This window comes from Sphaerodactylus townsendi, linkage group LG08, assembly GCF_021028975.2.
Source record: "Sphaerodactylus townsendi isolate TG3544 linkage group LG08, MPM_Stown_v2.3, whole genome shotgun sequence".
In the NCBI taxonomy this organism is placed as follows: domain Eukaryota; kingdom Metazoa; phylum Chordata; class Lepidosauria; order Squamata; family Sphaerodactylidae; genus Sphaerodactylus; species Sphaerodactylus townsendi.
In genome coordinates, this window is record NC_059432.1 from 58917936 (window position 1) to 58939393 (window position 21458).

Sequence of the window (21458 nt, forward strand, 5' to 3'; positions counted from 1 at the left end):
TTCCAGATGTCAGAAATATTAGTCCAGAAACTGAACCAGAATTCTATTCAGTTTGATTTAAAACCTGGGGTTAGAATCCTTGTTCATGCTGCCCATTTAACAGCAGGTTGGTATTGATTCTTTAACATCACACTTTTCTTGTCAGTAGGACCAGTGTAAAAACTTCCTGTTTTTTATATTTGAAATTCTGGATTTTTTAAATAATTGGTGACCCAGTGTGGTATAAAGACTGGCATCTAGGAGACCTGGGCTCAGATCACAACACTGCCATAGAATATACTCAGTGACCTGGAGCTAGTCTGCCGGGCTAATCTATCTATTTATCTGTCAGTCTTGTCTAGTGCATTTTAATACTGCTATTATTTTTTTTAATGTTGCTGTGGGTTCTTACAAGCTGGTGCACTTTCTCTCAGACCACACAGCCTTTCTACTCGCAGACACCCACTCTACAGAAATCTCCCTCATGAGGTAACTTAAGCAGATTACTAATACACCAGACAGGGAATCCTCCTTTGAGTATAATTCCCTTCCTAACTGTTTTAGAAATTCTTATTCTATCTGTACTATTGTTACCGCTGTTGCTCGGGTAACAATAAGTGATTTAAGCTCAGCAACTTAATGAGGCACAGGAAGCCGGCGTTCTTCAAAGCTAAAGATATTATTTGGGGGGTGATGGTCACAGCTCAGGCAGGAGAATCGCGCCTTGCAAACCGGCGCAAGAACTTTTATTCACCAACATCAAAGGGGGCAAGGGAGCAGGTAGAAAGGGGAGGTAAGGGGGCAAGTCCCTTACCAAACACCAATAAGAAAACAACAATATAAAAGGAAAATACAATTACAACTTTTGTGAATGGGATCACGAAATCCCGCTGTCAAACGTCTTCCCGCGAGATCTCACAATGGTGCTGAAGGGAGAGCAGATAAAGTCCATTCAGAAAATCTAGGTGGGCTCGCTACCGCACCCAGCTATCTCCTTTATCAGATGGCTGTTTCCTTCAGTTATGTCCTGAGGCTCCCGCGCCTCATCTCTGTAACAAAGGAGAGTTCAAATTGTCCAATGGTGGTCCCTGCACGTCTTCCAACAGCTGGGACATCTAGGTGCTGCCAGCAGAGTTAAATTTGCAAATCCAAAGGGGTCTTTGTCCTCGCTAAGGAGTTGGCTGGGTGTTGGTCTAAGCTGCATTCCAGGGCTGACTTCCTTGTCCCTTAATATCAGCTTCTACAGGCTACTGCTTTTACTAATAGCACAAATATCAAAATAACTTTTCTTAAACTTAAACATTAGGGAAAACAATACAAGTACATAAGAACCTCCTAACTTAACAATAACAAAACCTTAAGCTAACTGGGGAACCTAGTCCACCTGTAAGACCGAATTGTTCCGCCGGGCCTTTGGAGAGTCCAGCCGCTGATAGTGCCTCCGCCCCACCCTCTGCTGATAGGGTCCCCTAACATCATTGGGACCCATTTCTTTTCTCTTCTGGGAAGAGTTGTATATGGGTTTCGTGGGTTACTATTTTAGAACAAAACTGTTTTAAATTATATGTTTTATATATGATTTTATGTTGTTCACCGCCCTGAGCCCTTCGGGGATAGGGCGGTATACTAAATTTAATAAATAAATAAAAATAAATAAAAAATAATAAAATAAAATAAAATCCTAAACAGCGGGGAAATCATAAATTCAACTCTAAAGAGGCTTTCATTATATCCAGAATGGGCAAAGGCAAGGGGGAAACCATATGACATTGGCACAATCACACATATACGATCCTTGTAAGCCTCATGGAGGCTTCTGAACCACACAAGTCTCTGCATCCTGACATGGAGCCAGTGTAGTCAGGTAACTTGACTCAGGAAACTATTTTAGATATTTTCCTGGGTGGTAACACTATTACACCTCTACCTTGACCAATAAATAAACCTATTTTTTGCCTGTGTATTTCTGCTGTCAACATATGCTGCCACTCACCATATTTCACATCGGGTTCACTCTCTGACTGAAATCCTCTCAGGGCAGATTTTCACGTACAGCCAAAGGACTTGAAGTTAACACGTAGGAATCCAAATCCAAAAGTGTTCAATCAAGTTATCCTCAGTTTGGAAAACCTGAGCAAGACAGTTTATGGTAAAACATTTAGAAAGTCATTAATTCATATGGTTTTCATGAATCAGAAATGACTTGATGGCACACAACATCCCACACACGGGGCACAGAGCGCTAACATAAAAGTCCCTGCTCACAAACTCTTTTGTGTTTATATGTTCAATCCTGAGCATAGCAAAGAACTACTGCTGATGCTGCATTGCTTCTGTATGGCCCTGTCTATACAACCAGCCCTTGAACAACCTGCACGCTATGTTGCAAATGTGATAGGTAATACTAGAAAATAGCAACGTAGCTCATAATAGGTGGAATAGTATGAGCGTTTTAGTGCAATAGCACTACAATTCTTGGTTTCAAGCTGGCTCAGAGGTTCGCTGCAAACTGCATTTTTGCACTACAATAAAACTGTTGGAATATAGTGCAACATTTGGAATTTTGACTTGGAACATCAATGTTTGGTAGATGTATAATCAAGTGTGATCAAAATTACACAGGGATTATATTTTAAGCATTAAATTCAGGTCCAGATTTGTGTAATTTGACTCCCAATTGTCATTTAATTTGGATTTCAGTCAAATGACTAAGTACTGACCAGAGGCGTATTGGGGGGAAATGGTGCCTGGTGACAACATGCTCAGGGACGGGGCTCAGGGCAGGGGCAGGTCAGATGGGCACTGCTGCTCCGGTGCCCATCCAAGCCACACCCCCTGAGCCACCCCTTGCTTCCCTGCAAGCTGCCTCCTGCCCTACCCAGGCCCTGTCCCTGAGGGCCTAGGGAGAGAAGGAGGCAGCTCGGATGGGAGCCGCAGCAGCAGGTTGGCTCCTGGCAGCAGGCCATGGGTGATACACCCCTGGTACTGACTCTCCACTTCTGATGTTCAAATAATACAGGCTTTCCTTTCAGGATGCAAATTATATATTAAAAATTTGAGCCCTGCTGCCAAAATTAATGACATTTTGATAATCTTCATAACTTGGAATTGGCATATTTTGAATGTAAGAAAAAACTGTGATCCTGAATTCAGACAAGTTTCATGTCACCATTAATGATAGCATTCAGTTATTCCTTATCCATTCCTTGCAGGCTAATTAGTATAATATGTCATGATCACAGGCTGAGTGAAAGCCTCTGCCTTGATAAGCTGCTACAAATGTGATGCCAGTTTTCTCAAGATACCATTTTAAATCCACCAAAACAAACACATTCATATTATCATGATACTGGAAGAACAGTGATGTTTTGAATAGTTGCATATACCATGCAAGATTTATTTAAATGGAATCTGTTAACTCCATGATCTTAAATGAAAAAGCTGGCCATCATTTGTATACAAGTTCTTGCTTACATCATGGGCTGTATGCATGAGTTCCTGAAAACAGAGGCCCCTTCCGCACAGGCAAAATAATGCGTTTCCAAGCCACTTTCACAACTGTTTGCAAGTGGATTTTGCTATTCCGCACTGCTTCAAAGAGCACTGAAAGCAGTTTGAAAATGCATTATTCTGCATGTGCGGAATGAGCCAGACTGACTTTCTTTGTTTAGCTTTAATCATATGGCTAGTATTCATGGCAGCTCTAAAATATTAAGAAATGTAGCCTTCATAGATTACCATAATTTCAGGATTTCTTTTGTTGGTGCATATTGATTTCTCAAAACTGCCTGCTAAACATGAATATTGTTTATCAAGATTGCATTTTAACCACATGCATCGTTTGGTCAGTTAAGCTGACAGATTCCATTATTGAAAGACTCAAAAGCCATGTTTTAAATCTGTCAGCTACACTGGATTCTTCTTTGTGGATGAGAAACTGAAGTCTAAGAAGAGAGGTGTTCCTTATAGTTTAGAGGGAGATATTGCTAACAGATTCCTGCTAATTTAAAATGAATAAATTAGGGATGGAACTTTTCCTACTAATTTCCCATTGGTTGACCATTCAGAGATGATACAGCTCCATAATTTGAAGTGGAATCATGCCAGTTCACAATGTAGAGTTCCCTTTCTTGCTGCTTAACAGTGAATGGTAAAATACCTGTTTTGTTTATAAAAGGCACTAGGTACAATCCATGGCATTTCAAGTTACAGGATTGCCTGAGACCACAGGAAACTTCTCTGACAGAGACATGGCTGCTAGTTTAAAGTAGAGAATACTAAATTAGATGGACGAGTGGTCTGACTGGATATAAGACACCTTCATGTGTTGAGTATTGTGAACTTCATATTCTTCAGCAAGACGCATATATCTCCTGACTTATGAACCTACATGAACACAGCTGTCTAGTAAAATTCTTATTGCATTGGATTGGTCTGTGTACAGTTGCTAAGGAGCTCATAAAGCATAAAGACATGGTGCTCTGGAAAGAGCATATGCTGAAAACAGCATTCTTTTGAATAGCACAAGGGAAGCATTTTCTAAGCCAGGTTTACTAATAGCTTCTCTTGGGATCATCACTGTGTGTTCCTATAGCCAATTAGCAGCACAACAAATATCTGCATTCCCTCTTCATAACATTGCCAAAAAAAATCCTGCAAGAGATGAGTAAAAATGCTGCCTTAATTTCTGTCACCACTGAACTAAAATTGTTCTCCTAATGGGTAGCTATCATTTTTAAATGGCCTAATTTCTTTTAAAAATAAAAGACTGCCAAAGCCAAATGTTGGCATATGTAAACAAAGCCTAGGATTTTGATTATTTCAGTATCCTATATTTTTCATAGTGGCTAAAGATGTGAGATGTATTATAGATGCTTTTAACATGATCTATTCCATCTGCATTATATACCTGCTGGACAAATGCATGCAAGAGTCAAAGTGCATATCTAAAGGGTTTTTTAAAGTATGTTTCCATAGCAATATCAGTGTCAATAGTACACTGAAATATTATTTCATTAAAATAATTCCAGTGACTGGTAGAACCTACAAGGTAGTTATTTTAATGAATATGGCTCTGTATGCATCTATGTACTGCCAGGGATGGAGTGGGATGTATTTATCTGGAATGGAGTTCCATAATAGCACTGAAAAGACTTTTCCCACAGGGCCATTCTTCACTAAATTCCTTTGTGTATGTTGGGGTGAGGAATGGGGGTGTACATGGAGAAACGTCTCTGAGGAAGGCCTTAACATATTTAGACATTCATTTGAAAGTAAGCAGTCTTTTAAGCATCCTGGGCCCATACTATTCAGGATTTTAGATAGTCAAATTTCATATTGTGTCCAGAACAGCCAATAAAGCTGACTGGCATAATAAGATCTTGGCTCATTTTAAGTTGTCTGCTGCATTTTTAATCAGGCATAATTTGTTGACTTGTTTGTGTCTTTTATTTGCTGCTTCTCAATATGTTATGCTTGAAGCAGTTAAAGAATAAGGTGTAAAATTAGTAAAAGAATATGAAGAATTAAAAATTAAATCACACTGTAAAAGAGAAAATTAAAAGGCACCAAATAGCATCTTAATAGACCAAGAGGAAAGGCAAAACTGGTGCAAAAAAGCTTTTGTTAAAAAAAGAATTTCAGAGAGGTCCTTCTATAGTTAGTTTGTGAAGAAATACTTGGGCAAATAAAAAGTTTCTCACTAGGCAATCCTCTACAAAGACGAGTATTCACTAATGGAGGTATCACCACTGAAAAAGCTCTTTCTTTAGTATCCACTCACCTCACTTTAGAATGTGACAGAGCAAGGTACTGATCTTAACTGGCAGGTAGGTCAATAGGAGAGTAGGCAGTCCTCCTCCAAAAAGTCTTCAAAGCTGGTTGTACGTACAAACCGTTCTATAGCCTCCTTCCTTCCTTCCTTCCTTCCTTCCTTCCTTCCTTCCTTCCTTCCTTCCTTCCTTCCTTCCTTCCTTCCTTCCTTCCTTCCTTCCTTCCTTCCTTCCTTCCTTCCTTCCTTCCTTCCTTCCTTCCTTCCCCCTGTTCTTAGACCAAGGTCTTGAACGATAAAAACCACAAACTTAAATAAGCAAAAGGATTTATTCCTTTTTTGGCATGCTTACCAATGTCATGCGTCTTTTAATTTTTACCAGAGCCCAGTACAGTTTGAGATCAATGAAGTTGAACATAGACCACAGTGATCAGACTGAGTGCTCAGACTTTCTAAGCCTCCTATTCTTTTTACTTTCCTGAGACTAACAACATTGTATATGTATGCAAGTAGAATTATGAAGGATTTGGCAGGTCCCAATGTGGTTAACAGACTGTGCTTGCTTGGAAGGTAATGAGTTGGGCAAACCAAATTTACAATAATAGTCATTTAGTGCGTGGCCAGAGATACAGGTTTTTTTTCCTGACCAGAAATACTGCAATGTTTGATCTAGCAATGCAGCTATATCTTTATCAATACTTATTTGCTCCCAGTCTCATCCTGTACCTTGATGCCCAAGGTCCGGTCAAATTCAGGATCTTCAAAGCTGGTTACTAGGGTTGGTCAATACTAAAAAAATTCGGTAAAATTCGGATTTGGGTATTTTGGGGCATAAAATGATTTGTATGCCCGAATCCGAATCATAGCTGATTTGGATATGCCCAAAAATTCGGGTAAATCCAAAAAATTCGGGTCCATTTTATTATTTTTTTGAATTTTTGGTGTTTTCACACGTTTTGGCCTGCAGGGGACGCAATTTTAAAGCTAGTGGTACTAAACTTTCAGGATATCATCTGAAGACTGTCCTGATGATTGTCCCCAAGTTTGGTGCAGTTTGGTTCAGGGGGGGCAAAGTTATTGACCCTCAAAATGGGTGCCCCATCCCCCATTGTTTCCAAAGGAAGCTAACAGGAGATGGAGCTACACTTTTGAAAGTCCATAACTTTGGACCCCCTGAACCAAACTTCACCAAACTTGGGGAGTATCATAGGGACAGTACTTGTATGATACCCTGAAATTTTGGTGACAGTAGCTCTAAAACTGCACCCCTCACAGTCACCCAAGAAATTTCCCAGATCTCTGTGCTCTGTAGTGGTTGGTTGGCTATTCCATTGCAGCCAATGGGGAAATTTCATGGGAGGGCTTAATGGAGTGCACATTTCTTTGGTAAACCCACAAAACTTTTCAGGAATTGTCTTTCAGGGAGAGTCTCTTTTCCAGGGACACCATCATCCAGGTTTACAGTGACCCGTTGCTTCAAGGGGTTCAATGTTATGGGTAGGGTCCATCTCCCACTGCCCCCATAAGCAGGTTAAGTTCCTCAAACCTGGATGGTGCTCATTCTGAGACTCTCCTGAAGATACCTCTGGAATGTTTTGTGACTGTACCTTGATAAATGTGCACCCTACAGCCCTCCACCAGAAATTCCCCTTTGACAGCAAATGCAGAATTTGTGTCACTGCAGAAAAAAAGAATCTTTGACAGTAATTTTTTGGGGTGCCTGCAGAGAGGGCGCATTTTAGACATATCAGCACCAAAATATCAGAGGTATCATCAGGAGATTGTCCTGTTGGACATCCTTTCCTGAAAGCTTGGTGCAGTTTGGTTTAGCGGGGCCAAAGTTATGGACCCCTCAAAATGGTGGTAGCCATCATCTCCTTAGCTCCCATTGGAAACAATGGGGGGATAGGGCCCTTGCTGAGGGGTCCCATAACTTTGGCCCCCCTGAACCAAACTGCACCAAACTTGGGGGGTGTCATCAGGACAGTCTCCTGATGATACCCTGAAATTCGGTGCCACTAGTTTTAAAAATTCCAGTTTTCATGTTTCACCGCTCCTGCACATGAAGCCTGCTGGAGTGAGTGAGCGGTGAAACACGCAAACCAGCATTTTTAAAGCTAGTGACACCAAACTTTCAGGGTATCCTCAGGAGACTGTCCTGATGATACCCCCGAAGTTTGGTGCAGTTTGGTTCAGGGGAGCCAAAGTTATGGACTCTCAAAGGTGTAGCCCCCATCCCCTATCAGCTCCCATGGGAAACAATGGGGGATAGTTGCACCCCTTTTGAGGGTCCATACCTGAACCAAACTGCACCAAACTTGGTGGGCAACATCAGGACAGTCACCTGATGATACCCTGATAATTTGGTGCCGATATATCTCAAAATGCATCCCCTGCAGGCACCCCCAGAAAGGGGTGTCCCTATCCCCATTCTTTCCAATGGGAACTAAGGAGATGAGGCTACCCTTTTGAGGGTCCATAACTTTGCCCCCCCAAACCAACCTGCACCAAACTTGGAGGGCATCATCAGGACAGTCTCCTGGTGATACACTGAAATATTGGTACCTATACATCTACAAATGCATCCCCTGCAGGCACCCCCAGAAATTTGCCCAAGATTCTTTGTTCTGCAGTGACTTAGCTGTATTGCTGTCAATGGGGAATTTCTGGTAGAGGGCTGTGAGGTGCACATTTCTGAAGGTATGGTCATAAAACTTTCAGGGTATCTTCAGGAGAGTCTCTGGATGACACCATCCAGGTTTGGGGAATTTTGCTTCAGGGGGTTTAATTCTATGGGACCCAAAAAGGGTAGGGCCCATCTCCCACTGCCCCTCAAGTAAAGTTCCCCAAACCTATATGGTGTCATCCAGAGACTCTCCTGAAGATACCCTGAAAGTTTTGTGGGTTTACCATGAAAAATGTTCACTCCACAGCCCTCTATCAGAAATTCCCTATTGACAGCAATGCAGCTAAGTCACTGCAGAACAAAGAATCTTGTGCAAATTTCTGGGGGGTGCCTGCAGGAGGTGCATTTGTAGATGTATAGAAGTACTAGCATATTTCAGTGTACTCACCAGGAGACTGTCCTGACCTGATGCCCCTCCAAGTTTGGTGCAGCTTCTTGGTTCAGGGGGGCCAAAGTTATGGACCCTCAAAAGGGTAGCCTCATCTCCTTAGTTCCCATTGGAAAGAATGGGGAATAGGGACACCCCTTTTGGGGGTCCATAACTTTGGCCCCCCTAAACCAAACTGCACCAAACCTGGAGGGTATCATCAGGACAGTCACCTGATGATACCCTGAAATTTTGGTGCCGATACGTTTAAAAATGCGCCCCCTGCAGGCCAAAATGTGAAAAAACACCAAAAAATAAAAATGCAATTCGGCTGGTAATCCGAATCCCATGGATTCGGATGTTAGGATTTGGACAGCTCAGATTCGGACCCTGTTCATCCGAATCCGGCCGAATCAGTGCAGATTCGGTAAAAATCCAGATTCGGACTGTCCGAATCTCCAATCCTACTGGTTACTGTTGTGGTCTTTGAATTACTTTATGTTAATTGCCATTAAATATTTGGATGTTGGAATGGTGCAGATATCAACTTTGCAAGCTTACTGCCAGTGCTGTGTAATATGATGCACTATGACTTTTCACATTTCTCCTGAAAGTAACACAGCCATTGGGATGACAAACTGTGAAATATTAAAGATGGCTGCTTGGAAAGAGATATTCATTGTGCAAATTCTGTATATGGTTATATTAGACCAGAGATTACTGTTTCTTATTCGCCAGTTGTATTCCTCAACTACCTGTCAAGTTCGTTGTGATCGTGCTGGCCACCTAACTTCACCTATAGTTTCTAACAAGGGAGTCAAGCAGGGTTGTATTCTTGCTCCTCTCCTGTTCAATCTTTATTTAAACGACCTTGCTCCTCATTTATCTCAGACTGAAAGTCACGCACCCATTTTGGGACAAAGACCCACATGTGCACTTCTCTATGCAGACAACACTGTGTTACTGTCTCGGTCCAAGGTGGGCCTGCAAAGACTACTTCAAGCCTTTGCGACGTACTGCACAAACAGTGCCCTGTCGATTAATTATAACAAATCCAAAGTGCTGATTTTTTTGAATTCAAAAAAACTCAGCACGTGGAAAATAAACAGTACATTGATTGAACAAGGTCCATTCATACAGATATTCTAGGGAATCACCTTCCACCATTCCCTTAACCTGGACCTCTCATATCCACCAGACTCTCAATACAAGTAAAACCAAAGTGTTGGCAATATCCAGATTTTTTCACACCAGAGGCGGTCGAATTTTTTTTCCTGCACGCAATGGAAGTTTTTCAGTTAAAACTACTGCCACACATTACTTAATGGAATGCTCCAATCTGGGGAGCAGTAAAACCGCTGAGAAATTAGAGAGTGTTCAATCTTTGTTTTTTTCGGCCGTTTATTGGGTCTTCCAAACTCCAGTCACGATATCAAGTTCTTTGTTTAGAAACCGGAGCCAAGACGATTTTTTTCCCGGGTTTGGCTTTCTTTGTTTAAATACTGGCTTTCGGCCTCTTTCATTTTAGAAACCCTCCCGGGCAGTCTGACACATATATCTTTTCCTGTTAAGCTGCAACCACTTCCACTCCACCTGGCACACCAAAATTATCAATCAAATAAACAGCATAGGTGGCCATCTTTTGACCAACTCCTACTGGATGGATCGAAAGACCAGGCTTTCGGAGTTCTTTGAAACAACGTACTCTTGACATTGAAGGAACCCAGCTTCTCACAGCTGGAGCCTGCAGAACTTGTTCCTCCCACATTTTATGGCATTTCACCACCATCGCCGGGTTTCATGGCTAAATATCTGAGTAATTTAATCAATCCACATCTCCGTAGATATTTTATGCTTGCTCGGCTTAATATGCTACCGACTGCCCAAACAAGAGGCAGATATCATGGCATCCCACAGGAGAACAGGACTTGTTCCTGCGCAGCGGGCCTACCCCGAAACAACTGAACACGTGCTCCTTCATTGTAAAGATTTGGCAGTTTATCGGTTGCTTTTTCTCGAGGCCATCTTGAAGAAATTTTCAGTGAGATCAGACAAGGAAATAGTTTCTTACTTGCTTAGTGACCATTATCCCCACATTACTGAATCAGTTGCCAGGTTTTTAACAAAGGCACTTGGATCAAGGGTGAAACCTTTGTGTAAATTTTAGTCAATTGGTTTTAACATAATTTGTATTTTACCACTTTTTATATGCCATTAAAGGTATTGTATTTGTATTTGTTTGTATATGGTTATATGATGGTATGTATTATAATGCATCACTTTATTTATCAGAGACTAAATACGTGTTTTTCAAATGTTAGTCCAAAGACTCGTGAATGTTGATTTGGATGAATGAGCTGCCAGATCCTCAAGAACTATGTGGCATAAACTGTCAAGTAGAACTGACCTAAATAAAGAGTAGAAACAAAGTGTAAACAATAGCTGGGAAAAAACACACACATGTTACCTTGTTGATAGTTTAACTGCTCTAAAGTTCTCTTTAACCTTTTGCAGCCCCTCTCATAGATGTCACACCTGGCCACAGTGGTTCAGCCATGTTGATGCTGCTCTCCGTGGTGTTTGTGGGCTTAGCAGTATTTGTAATCTACAAATTCAAAAGGTATGACTCCTTACTTTATATTCTTCAGTTCATCTTTCAGATGTAAAAACATGATGCTAAGAGCTCCATAGCATACACACCAATGATGGTTTCTGTTAATGTTTTAGGAAGATTCCGGGCATTAATGTTTATGCACAGATGCAGAATGAGAAAGATCAAGAGATGGTCAGTCCAGGCAGTCAAAGTGAAAGCATGCCTAATGTCCCTCAGAGGGAGATGACCCCAGAGCAACTAGTAGAGGAGAAAGTGGATTCCCGGCCCATAGGTAAATAACCTACAATAGCCAGGAACTGGTCAGATTCTGAATTCTGATTGGCTAAATCTACTCCAAGCCTTCCAGCCTTCTTTACTGAAACATCTAACTATTCCCACTTCTATGTTAACTTCTCCAAATTACTCCAAACTAACTCCAAGACCCTTCCTCCTTCTGATCTGCTACATAAATGAGAAAATCAACAATGTTTTGTCTTCAATGTACTAACAAGTCCAAGAAATTAATTAAATAAATAAACTCTCCTTGTAATTGCTTAGGGTTACAGAGACAAAATACTCATGCAGAGTACATAAAATGAAAACATTTTACATGGATTTCTCATGTCTGGCTTATAGTTACTCTTGTGAAGATTTACACCACTCTTTAAGATCCTCACCACCTGCTAGACAAAGTGCAGAATTCTCCTTCCTAACTACCAAAATAATTTTAAAACAAATCTTCATTGGTTAAAGCTGTGTTTTCAAAGCATCCTCACATAAACAGACATTTTAGACTTCAACCCTGAGCATTTCTCCATGCATGTTGCAGTTTACAAAGCAATCTTGAAAGGGACATATGAAGACTTTCTGATAATTTTTGCATAGGTTATCTGCTTCCAGTTCAATGATTTTGGGAAGGAACTTTTTTTCCTGCTTCCCTACCACATTGTGGTACATTCTTGTACTCCGGGGGTTTCCTTGACTGTTCACTGACCTTTCTCACACCTAATTTTCTCTGAAGTTAACCTGTATGGCTGTGTGCATGTGGGTAAATTCAGATTTTCTGAACCAAGTTGCAGCCATTTCCTCTGGCATTGTCCCCATGGCATTTCCTCCCCCTGCCACCTGGGTTTTTAAAAATTATTTTTAAATAATCAGAACTAGAATATTGTTATATCAATATACCACTGAAATAACACATAGTGACCCTCCCATTCCTGTCATTACAATGATATAACAATATTCTTGTACTGATTTTTAAAAAAATTACAAAGGTTTTTGTGGCAAAGGGGAGGAGGGTGGCCAATTCTGTGGTGGAGAAAACTGAGGCAGGAAAACTGTGCAAGATCTGCCATGGGGAGGTCCTGTTGCTGTTATGCTATATTTCCAGCTGCATCAGCAATGGGGAAACCAAAGGATCCTGTCTCTGGCCCCTTCCGCACACGCAAAATAATGCTTTTTCAAACCACTTTCACAATTGTTTGCAAGTGGATTTTACTATTCCGCACAGCTTCAAAGAGCACTGAAAGCAGTTTGAAAGTGCATTATTCTGCATGTGCGGAATGAGCCTCTGTGTGGAAGACACATCACTCTGACACTATCCCATCCTCTTACCATGCCTTACCAGAATTATGGAAGGAAAGACTAAGATTGTAACTTCAATAACTAACTTCAGAATCTACAATATTCATTTTTAGGTTAAACTTTTTATTGTTAAGACTTTTAAAATTTACAAACAAAAAAGAGAGAAAACTACATATAGCAGGGAAAAAGGGAAGGCTCACAATTTTATCTGCATCTAGTATAAACACATTTAAAGGATTACTACTTGCTCTTTAGTTACAATTATAAATTTAATTCTTAATTACTGTTAATAATAAGGTTCACACTTCTCTCTATTGTATCTATTTCCTTATTCTTCTGTTATTCAAATCATCAGTTAATTTTTTCTGTTTTATACAAAAAAGTCCATCAGGTAATTTCCAATTATCCAACAGTTTAAATAAGTTTTTTTTCTCTAATCAAAGTTAGCTATCTTCTTCAACTCCAGCAATTTCACAAGCCATTCTTCTGTTGTAAGTGTAGATGACATTTTCCTCTTTTTTTGCACATATAATATTCTTGCTGCTGATGTCATATATAGAAATTTCCATTTTTAAGTTGTCCATAAGTCCCAAAAGAAAAGTATCTGTTTTCATGTGTATATTAGTCTTAATAATATTCTTTCAGTTTTGACATTAAAGATTTAGCTCCCTTTAAAGGGTTCTCTAAAGATCAATGTCAAATTGTCAGCAAATGCTACTTTAATGTTATGTTTTTAAAGAACCACTCCCCACAACAGTGATAATTCTTTTAGTGCTGCAGAATTAGTGCTATGTGGTTTTGTTTGAGACTGCAACTCACTAACTTTTTTTTTCACATGTAACTTGTTTAACTTGATTTGTCTGGGTAGAACATGTGTGGAATTTTTTCAACCAAAAGACAAAAAGAAACAGCATGTTTGAGAAGTTTTATATGATTATTTTAAACGTGCATATTCATCACTAGTCCATTAGTATCAGAAAGCTGTTTTGTGCCCTGAAACATACTTGGTGACCATTAGATGGACAGGGTGAAGTATGCTATAAAGAAAAGGAAATTAATTCTTAAGGAGGCTTACAAATTGTGTTTTGATTTCATTTTCAGGCATAGTAAGAGTCAAAACATATATTTTATTCACCCAGACAAATGGGCTAGTATGAGAATAGGTAATAGTCCTCAAGTATTAAACTAATTTGAGAAACAGCAAAGATGGCAAGAGGCCATCAGTTAATATCAATTAATATGGTGTGGAAAATTTTATCAGAAATCTGCAAACTTAAAAAAAAATGTTGAACAGCTTTCTTGTTCTAAATTTTTATCTTCTTATACATTGCTTTATTAACCCTATTCTTTGTCCTTTAGATAATTCTAGCATGGTATATCTTTGCTGCATCTGCATGCCTTTTCTCACATTTTGATTACATTAACTAATATTTCAATTGGTGCTGAATTTGTAAGATTCTGCCTCAATGCAGAGTTTTAAATATGATGAACTTTTGTTTACCGTCAAACAATTCTGTGTACAACTGGTTATGCTACATGTCAACAGTTTTGGTGCTAAAAGTTTACCTTACCAGAATACCTGGACTGTTTCCTTCTGTAAACTTCCTGTACCTGATATTTTGAACATTCTTCCCTTATTGAACAAAAAAGGCATACTCTTAACAGCCATTTTTATGTTTCATAAAACATTCAAAATGTGATGGCTGCATTTAACGTGGCATATTTTAATGAAATACTATAGTTTTATTTTTTTATATGTAATGAACTCTGTTTTTTTATGACAAGTAGGAACCAACAAAGACTTGTGGGGGCATCTCATTTCCCCCCATTCTTTTTTCCTTTTGTAGGGTGGCTGCTGTTGAACATTAGGAAGCAGCCACACCTAGGTGAGTCAAGCAAGTCATGTGCTATCAAGTCAGCCAATGGTTCTTGCAAGGGCTGGTCCTGATGAATCCTCCTACAAAGGCTAAACAGTCCTAGCAAGGGACCATCTCTCCCCCTGCTTTTACTAACAGAAACCAAGCCTTTTGTGGTTGTCTGGCAGTGGCCACAGGGAGCATCAGTTTCTTAAAGCTACATGTGCCTATTTGGTGGGGAGGGGATTTAATCACCCACTGTATTTTTTTTCAGGTTTGTTGAAAGCTCTTTCTTGTCTGTGTGCAGGTCCTAACTCCAGATTTGGTCAACTTGGCTTTTAGTACATAGAAGCGTGAACCAGCAAGAAACATGCAGGGGCAGCCATCCTATTATCTACAGCTTTGTTGCCTCCTCTCTCCCCCACCTCTTCTCTTAGTCTTTCTTTCCCTACCCACCCTTTCTCTTATTTTCTCCATACTCACTGTACAAGTAAGCTACTGTCATTTTTTCTCTCTATCCCATTTCTGCCTTTGTTTCTCTTCCACTTACTTTGATCCCACCCATTGGCACAGTTGCTGGTTTCCCCATCATGCACAGTTGTGGCTTTAAAAAAATAATATGTGGTTTATCAAACCAGAACTCAAAAATTCCATACTAAGTCCAAACTTCATGTAGATTTTGGAGGTGGCAGGCAGCAGAGAGTTGAATGCTGGGCTCTGCCCAACTAATCTCTGTGCTGCCTGCTATCACCAAGAACCACATGGAACTGGTTGAGTTCTGTGCTGGCCTGGATGGTAAACACATACCTACTAGTCTGCCATTGCCTTTCATCTGTATAACAATCCCGTCACTTCTTGTAGGTCTCCTACCTAAGTACTAACCAGGCTGCCCATGCTTAGCTTTTGAGATCTGACAAGATCAAGCTCCCCTGGGTCATCCAGGTTAGGTATCAGCCTTTCATAACAAATGGCAGTATTTAATATCTTCATTGTTTATATGCTGCCTTGTCATTTCAAGATTGGGCCAAGACAGCTTCCACATCATATGGTTATAAAAGCATAAAGAGATTAAAAAGCATTGCATTCACAATTTAATATGAGTAAAAAAATTTAAGGCTCAGTGAAATAATAAAAAACTCTCTGTTTGAAAAGCCAATGCTATCATTCGGATATCTTCAGAAAAAAGTGCAAGAGCACTCCCATGCTATTTCAGGGGTGCTATTTCAGGCTGATCTATTCCTGCATCAGTTCTAACTTCAATTCACAACATTTCCATTTTGTCTGGATTAAGCTTCATCCAGTACCTTGCCACTTGAGAAACTGCATGTCCATTACCTACCTGGATTCAAATAGAAAGGAGAGATAAAGCTAGGTATCATCTGCATATTGATAGCAGCTGCAAATCTCTGAATAACTTGTAACATCTGTTTCTCGAAGATGGTGGACAGCATGGGGACAAGATGTAACCTTCTGGAATCCCATAAACCAGTGATCAAGAAACAGAACAGAACAGAATACTACCTTCTAGAATTGGCTTTCATGAATGACTGGATCTACTCCTGTACAACACCACTGAGGTCCATTCCCGTCAGGCAGACCAGAAGGATACCATGGTTGCTAGCACTGAAGCCTGCTGGAAAGTCCAAGACAACTAACAGTCTTTGCCCCTTCAGGACACTGATGTAGATCATCCATCAGGATACCAAGGCAGTTCATGAGCTTCATCTAAGCAAAATCCAGAATTAAAAAAATATATAAATAAAATAACAACATATGATGTACTGATAAAACCAACCAAATAAGCATTAGCTTTATTTTGAAATGGAAAGGCAGGATATAGATTTTCTTATAAATTAAAAACAACAGCATAACTTTTATTTCAGATAAACAGCAGGCTATAATAGTAGTGATAAGCACAGAGCAAAGCTCAGCCGCAGAGCAGATCTTTTTCTCAGGTTAAAATCAACCACCAACGAGATTTCTCAGTTCTCAAGGCTTTATTCTTTCAAAACTGCAGTTTTGGGAGAATCTCTCTCCTGTAAGCTTCAGGGAGGAGTCTCAAGGATTTATTGTTTGCAATCATTTCTTATACTCTTCTTGAACATACACACCCTATCCCTCTACTCATTGACTGGGCTGCTCTTGACATCCCCCCTCCCTCTTGCTTACCTTCACCTTCTCCCATATTTGGGCATACTCTTATGTCATACTTCTCCCTGCTCCATATCAGGATCCATATCAGGATGTCAATCAAGCCTGTTTCTTTATCTGTGTTTTTCTGTATGCTTCTGCCTCTCTTACCTCTGGTTGCCCATCCCAAATTCCAGACTTTACTTGAGCTTTGTTTCTCTAACTAAAATATGTTTCTGAAGTGCTTGGTGTCCTGTGAATTATTTTTATATCGATCTTGTGTGATTAAATATATTCTCCCTTATAACTTAATACATCCATAAGCTAGTACCCTCCGCACTCCCCCACCCTTAGCTACATTAGCAAATATACAGCTTTTTGCAAAAGCCAGGGTCTTGCTCAAATCTTAGGCCCTTTCTGCACGGGCAAAATACAGCGGCCCAGGGATGGCAAAAACACCGTCCCTGGGCTGCTGTTCGCACAGGAGGTGCTGCTGCATTGCAGCAGCGCTGTCCTGGCCGCCCGGGAACAGCGTGAGGTTGTTGCAAAGTGAGGTTGCTGCAAAGCGCCATCTTGCCGTCGGCGTGGTGCGAACCGCACCACTAGGAAGACACCGCTTTCCCAGTCGGCTCCACTGACCTTCATGTCCAGCGACACTCTGGAGGACTGCAGAGACCCACCCACTCTGCCCTTCGACCCCTGGAGGTTGGAGGGAAGTGTGGGCGGGTCCTTGCAGCCCTCCAGAGTGACGCTGGACATGAAGGTCAGTGGAAGGGGCTGACTGAGAGGCGGCTCCGTGCAGAGCCACCTCTCCGGCTGGGGGGGAAGTGGGGGCCACTTGCACGCTAGTGTGCAAACGGTCCCCGAGCCTCCACCAAGAGGTTCATTTCCGCGCGTGTGCGGAAAGGGCCTTACATTTCTCTAATACTTATAACAGTACACATAATAAAATATCTTGCCTTAATACACACATATTCCTATCAGTGGGAGCGAAAACATGGGGAGCAAGTTACTAATATGACCTGTAGCATTTCCTGCCCACAAACTATTGAACCATATTCAGGACTTGCAAGTCAACAAATATGACTCAGGACTTGTGACCTGAAGGGGGATGTTGAATGGCAAGCATTAGTATGTGGGAAGGACAGGTTGTTTAAATGGCTGAATTTTTACTTGGATTCCATTCTGGAATATGGTTTAATACTTGTGCTTGAAAATTTGGAAGTACATAGCTTTTCAGAATTTTTGGGAACACTATCTGTACTCTTCCTAAAACTGGCTGAATTCAGGTGAAATTGATCATTTAATTTTAAAGTGTAACTTTTCTGTGGGGGAAAAAATAGGGCTCTCAGACAACTGCTGGATGGGGAAATTTTATATCTTCTGCTATATATTAACATCTACATGGTCTCTCTTGCTGGGCTGATCCAGAGGTGAGATCTAAGCCTTGAGGGCCTTAGTACAATTCTGCAGGGCCTGTAAGTCAGTGCTGTTTTACCAAGCTGATTCACTAGGCATATAGTTTCCATCTTGGCCACCCCCTTTCCAATACACATCCCCATTTGCTACTGGACATTTACCACCTCTTCTCCTTGATGTCTGAGAAAATATATAGTCAGCATATACTATATTTTGTTGTCTTCTTTTGGATTTTAACTGTTTTAATTGCTGTTAGCTGCCTTGAGCCTGTGAGGGAAAGGGTACATATTTAATAATAAATGAATATAGCTGTGCTGCTCCACCTCCACACTCACGCCCAGGGGCTAAAGTTCCATCCCGCCTTTCCTGCCGTGGGTGTTTTCCAACCCAGTCCCTGTTGTTTCCACTTGGCCCTGAGGGCCAAAAAGTAATCATGCCCACAGGACAGCTGAACAGGGTGTCCGCCCCCAGCCTCTCTCTTGTTGGCCTCCCTCCGTCTCCTAACTCCGTTGCAGCAAACCAAAAGATCAAAAGGGGGGGATTCCCTCATCCATGTCCCTGCCCCTTTCTCCCTCCTCAGGGTTCCAATGTGGGGTTTGGGTGGGCTGGTTTCCTTCCTGCAGCTCCTCCTTCCACCCTTCCACCCTTGCACCCCCGCTGGCGTATCCCAGTCACCCCCTTCTCCTTTCCCACCTCCCGCTTTCTCTCCTTCCCCATTCTCCCCATCAATTCCCTCCTCAGCTTCCTCCATCCGTTCCTTAAATGCCTTCCTCCCTGCTTGCTTCCTGATCCCTCCCACCTGTGTTGCAAGCCCAGCTGGCACCACTGTGCCCACCCCCATCTTCATCCAACTGGGTGTCACCTCTCTGCCTTCCAGAGGCTGCCTCAGAGGGGCCATCCACGTGCGCTCCGAGACACCCCACCCGCAAGGCGGCTTGGGCCGCATCTCGGGCATCCATTCCACCTCATCCCGCCCCCAGGCTACTTTGGGCCATCCTGGCAGGAGGGGGAAGTCCCTGGAACATGGAAAATAGGAGACATTTTTACTACCAATAGAGTAGAAAAGAAAAAGAAAAAAATCACTAGTTTCTGGCTGTGAGTCAATGCAAGCTTCTTAATATATTCTGAAACATTTGCATGCATTTCCTTCTTATTCCTCACCAAAAGCCCTCCCTTTTCCTGGGTTACTTTATAACTTGCTTTGGTAAACACATGAAATTAAAAGAAAATCTCACCCTCCAAAAAAAAGCTTATATAGGAAAAAGGGCAGAATAAAATCAATAAAAGGATGATAAAAAAAGAAACTCACAGTCATAAACTGAATTGCTGAAAATAAAAGTAAGAACAATTAGCACCAGACTGAGTAAGAATATTAAGTTCAAGATTGAACAGAAGCACCATGACAAGAAAGAGAATCAAAATCTAAAACAACCAGATCAAAATGAAAATGGGAGGCAAGAGGAAAAGTAAAAAACGTAACCATTAATTAAAATCAAGCATTTAAATAGCAAAGCAACAATTTGTAAAAATGAAAGGATAAATACCATGAATATTAAAAGGTAAAGTGAGAAAATGAAAAGAGGAAAAAAGCATAAAAATGATTTTATTCCCACAGTCTTCATGGTGGGCAGAAGAGAAAACATAAAACCACTAAAGGAAATGGCAGCAGGAATCAGAGAGAAATTAAAAGGAGAACCAAAAACTCAAAAGTATTGAGAAAGATAAAGATCATGAATAAGAGCAATCTTGTTATACACAGTGCAGCAACTCAGGAGAATGAACATGAAGAAATGAGGAAAAGACTGACCAAGAAGAACAAATCCTGAGCGAAAAGCTAAGCAGAGGCCAGAATTTAGAGAAATATCTCCAGTTAACCAATGGTACTAGACAGGGATAGGCAAAAGTTGAGGTACCAAAGGAGAGAATGAAGCTAAGAAACATAGCAAGGTCAATTTTTTTTCAGCCATCTGCTAAATCCCACCAAGTTGGCAGAAGCATTTCAGAAAAGGATGTGTAAAACAGTAGTGTGTTTTGGTCAATCAGTAGGTGACATCAGATAGCGTTTGGTGTATATTTGCAGTTCGGGTTGCCAACAGACTTGAGGGGAAATATTGTGTATGGAAATAGGCAGCTGAAGCTTTTTGTGGCCTCCTTAAGCATCTCTTTAAAAGGCAGGCCATTTTTCTCTAGCCCTGTTGGCAACCCTACCTGTAGCACTACTCCCAGTTGCAGATAAAAAGCTAAGACCTGAAAACCTGGCATGGCTTGAGGCTGCTGCCATTGCTATAATAATTTGTTAAATTACCTCATCTCCCAACCTTCTCTCTTGATGTTTGACTCCTTTTGTAGCCAGGGAGAAGAAGAAACTAGTTAAATGAAGAATGGAAAAGGTGAAAGCAGAATGTTGATAGTGTGGTGAGAAGGTCGAATAAACTCCCAGCAACAAAGCTGCATATATCCCATAATCTTTATCAACAAAAACAAGCATATTTGTATTATATCCCATCGCCAAAATCCCTTGCTGATCTGGGTTTTATTGGTAGACCAGTGATAGACCTTCACAATTGAAATACAAAGAACATTTGATAGTCATCTGTTGCCAGTCACAATAGGTCAAAGGTGAAATATGCCACTTTAAACGTTTCAGAGAGTAGAGATGCTGGACTGCAGTAGACCAGCTAGATTTGACTCTAGTGGCACTTCAGTGGCCAACAAGATTTCCGGAATATAAGCTTTCCAGACTCAAAACCACCACTTGTACCTAAACCCGGAAAATCTTAATGGTCTTTTTTATGCTGCTGGATCATGTAGCCATGCCACTTAGGTGTTAGGAAGAAATAAGATTGCCAGTTGTTGGTGCAACTTGACAATTCTATAAATGGAAAAAATGCATAAGGATCTGGTGTAAATGTATGTTCTTTTTGTTACTGTATGAATTTTATTTTGAATTAACCTTACTTCCACTGCATTATGTTGCATTTTGGGAATAGTGTTCAAGAACTGCTTGTAATGAATCTAACTGATTCTAGCTGGGGTTATTTGTAGGGTTGCCAGATTTCCAAAGACCAATTCTT

The 21458-nt window shown here is 40.9% G+C and overlaps 1 protein-coding gene across 3 annotated transcripts in view; it reads left to right on the forward strand.

Moving 5' to 3' along the window:
* Nucleotides 1-21458, forward strand: part of SORCS1 (sortilin related VPS10 domain containing receptor 1) — a 505695-nt gene that overhangs the window by 479874 nt on the left and 4363 nt on the right. The window contains exons 24-28 of one of the 3 annotated variants that reach the window (XM_048505302.1): nt 7-106; nt 11317-11422; nt 11530-11687; nt 14827-14865; nt 16273-17272. In XM_048505302.1, the coding sequence (XP_048361259.1) occupies nt 7-106; nt 11317-11422; nt 11530-11687; nt 14827-14865; nt 16273-16301 (432 nt within the window). In that variant the 3' untranslated portion in view covers nt 16302-17272. Of the gene's footprint in view, nt 1-6; nt 107-11316; nt 11423-11529; nt 11688-14826; nt 14866-16272; nt 17273-21458 lie in introns of those variants that run through there. The other 2 variants (XM_048505303.1, XM_048505304.1) reach the window with 2 other exon arrangements.